General features: G+C 49.6%; 1 protein-coding gene across 1 annotated transcript in view; it reads right to left on the bottom strand.

Annotated features, from left to right (window-relative positions):
- Nucleotides 1-4: 4 nt before the first annotated feature.
- Nucleotides 5-339, bottom strand: part of LOC104081510 (kinesin-like protein KIF1A) — a gene marked incomplete at both ends in the record, with an annotated part of 13,765 nt that continues 13,430 nt past the window's right edge. Inside the window, one exon of the mRNA XM_009584289.1 lies at nucleotides 5-74. Coding sequence (XP_009582584.1) covers nucleotides 5-74 — 70 coding nt within the window. The remainder of the gene's footprint in view (nucleotides 75-339) is intronic.

The raw sequence follows: 339 nt of genomic DNA, 5'->3' as shown, positions 1-339 counted from the left end.
GGGTGAGATCAGCCATGCGCTCGCTCATGCATGTGTTGAAAAGAGGAGAGCTGTTGCAGCCAGAGATATCTGAACTAAGGTTAGTACAACAAGATAGAAGACAGGTTAACACCAGCTGTTCCAAACAGAGAGAGCAAGAATAGGAATTTTGCTTTTTTTTGGGGTGGGTTTTTTTTCTGCTTAAACCAAAGGACGTCGGGAAATAAAGACCTGCCCATCCGGTGTGTCCCTAAAGGAAGCCACCAACGGCTGTTGGCTGTAAAGGGCGGAGACAAGAGCAACCCAAGGAACCGGTGCAAACCGTGGGGATTCCCCTCGCTGGCTTTGTGGGCAATGCAG

This window comes from Fulmarus glacialis, unplaced genomic scaffold, assembly GCF_000690835.1.
Source record: "Fulmarus glacialis isolate BGI_N327 unplaced genomic scaffold, ASM69083v1 scaffold27518, whole genome shotgun sequence".
NCBI lineage: Eukaryota > Metazoa > Chordata > Aves > Procellariiformes > Procellariidae > Fulmarus > Fulmarus glacialis.
Note: the sequence above shows the minus strand (reverse complement) of the source record. Positions and strands in the feature narration are given on the sequence as shown.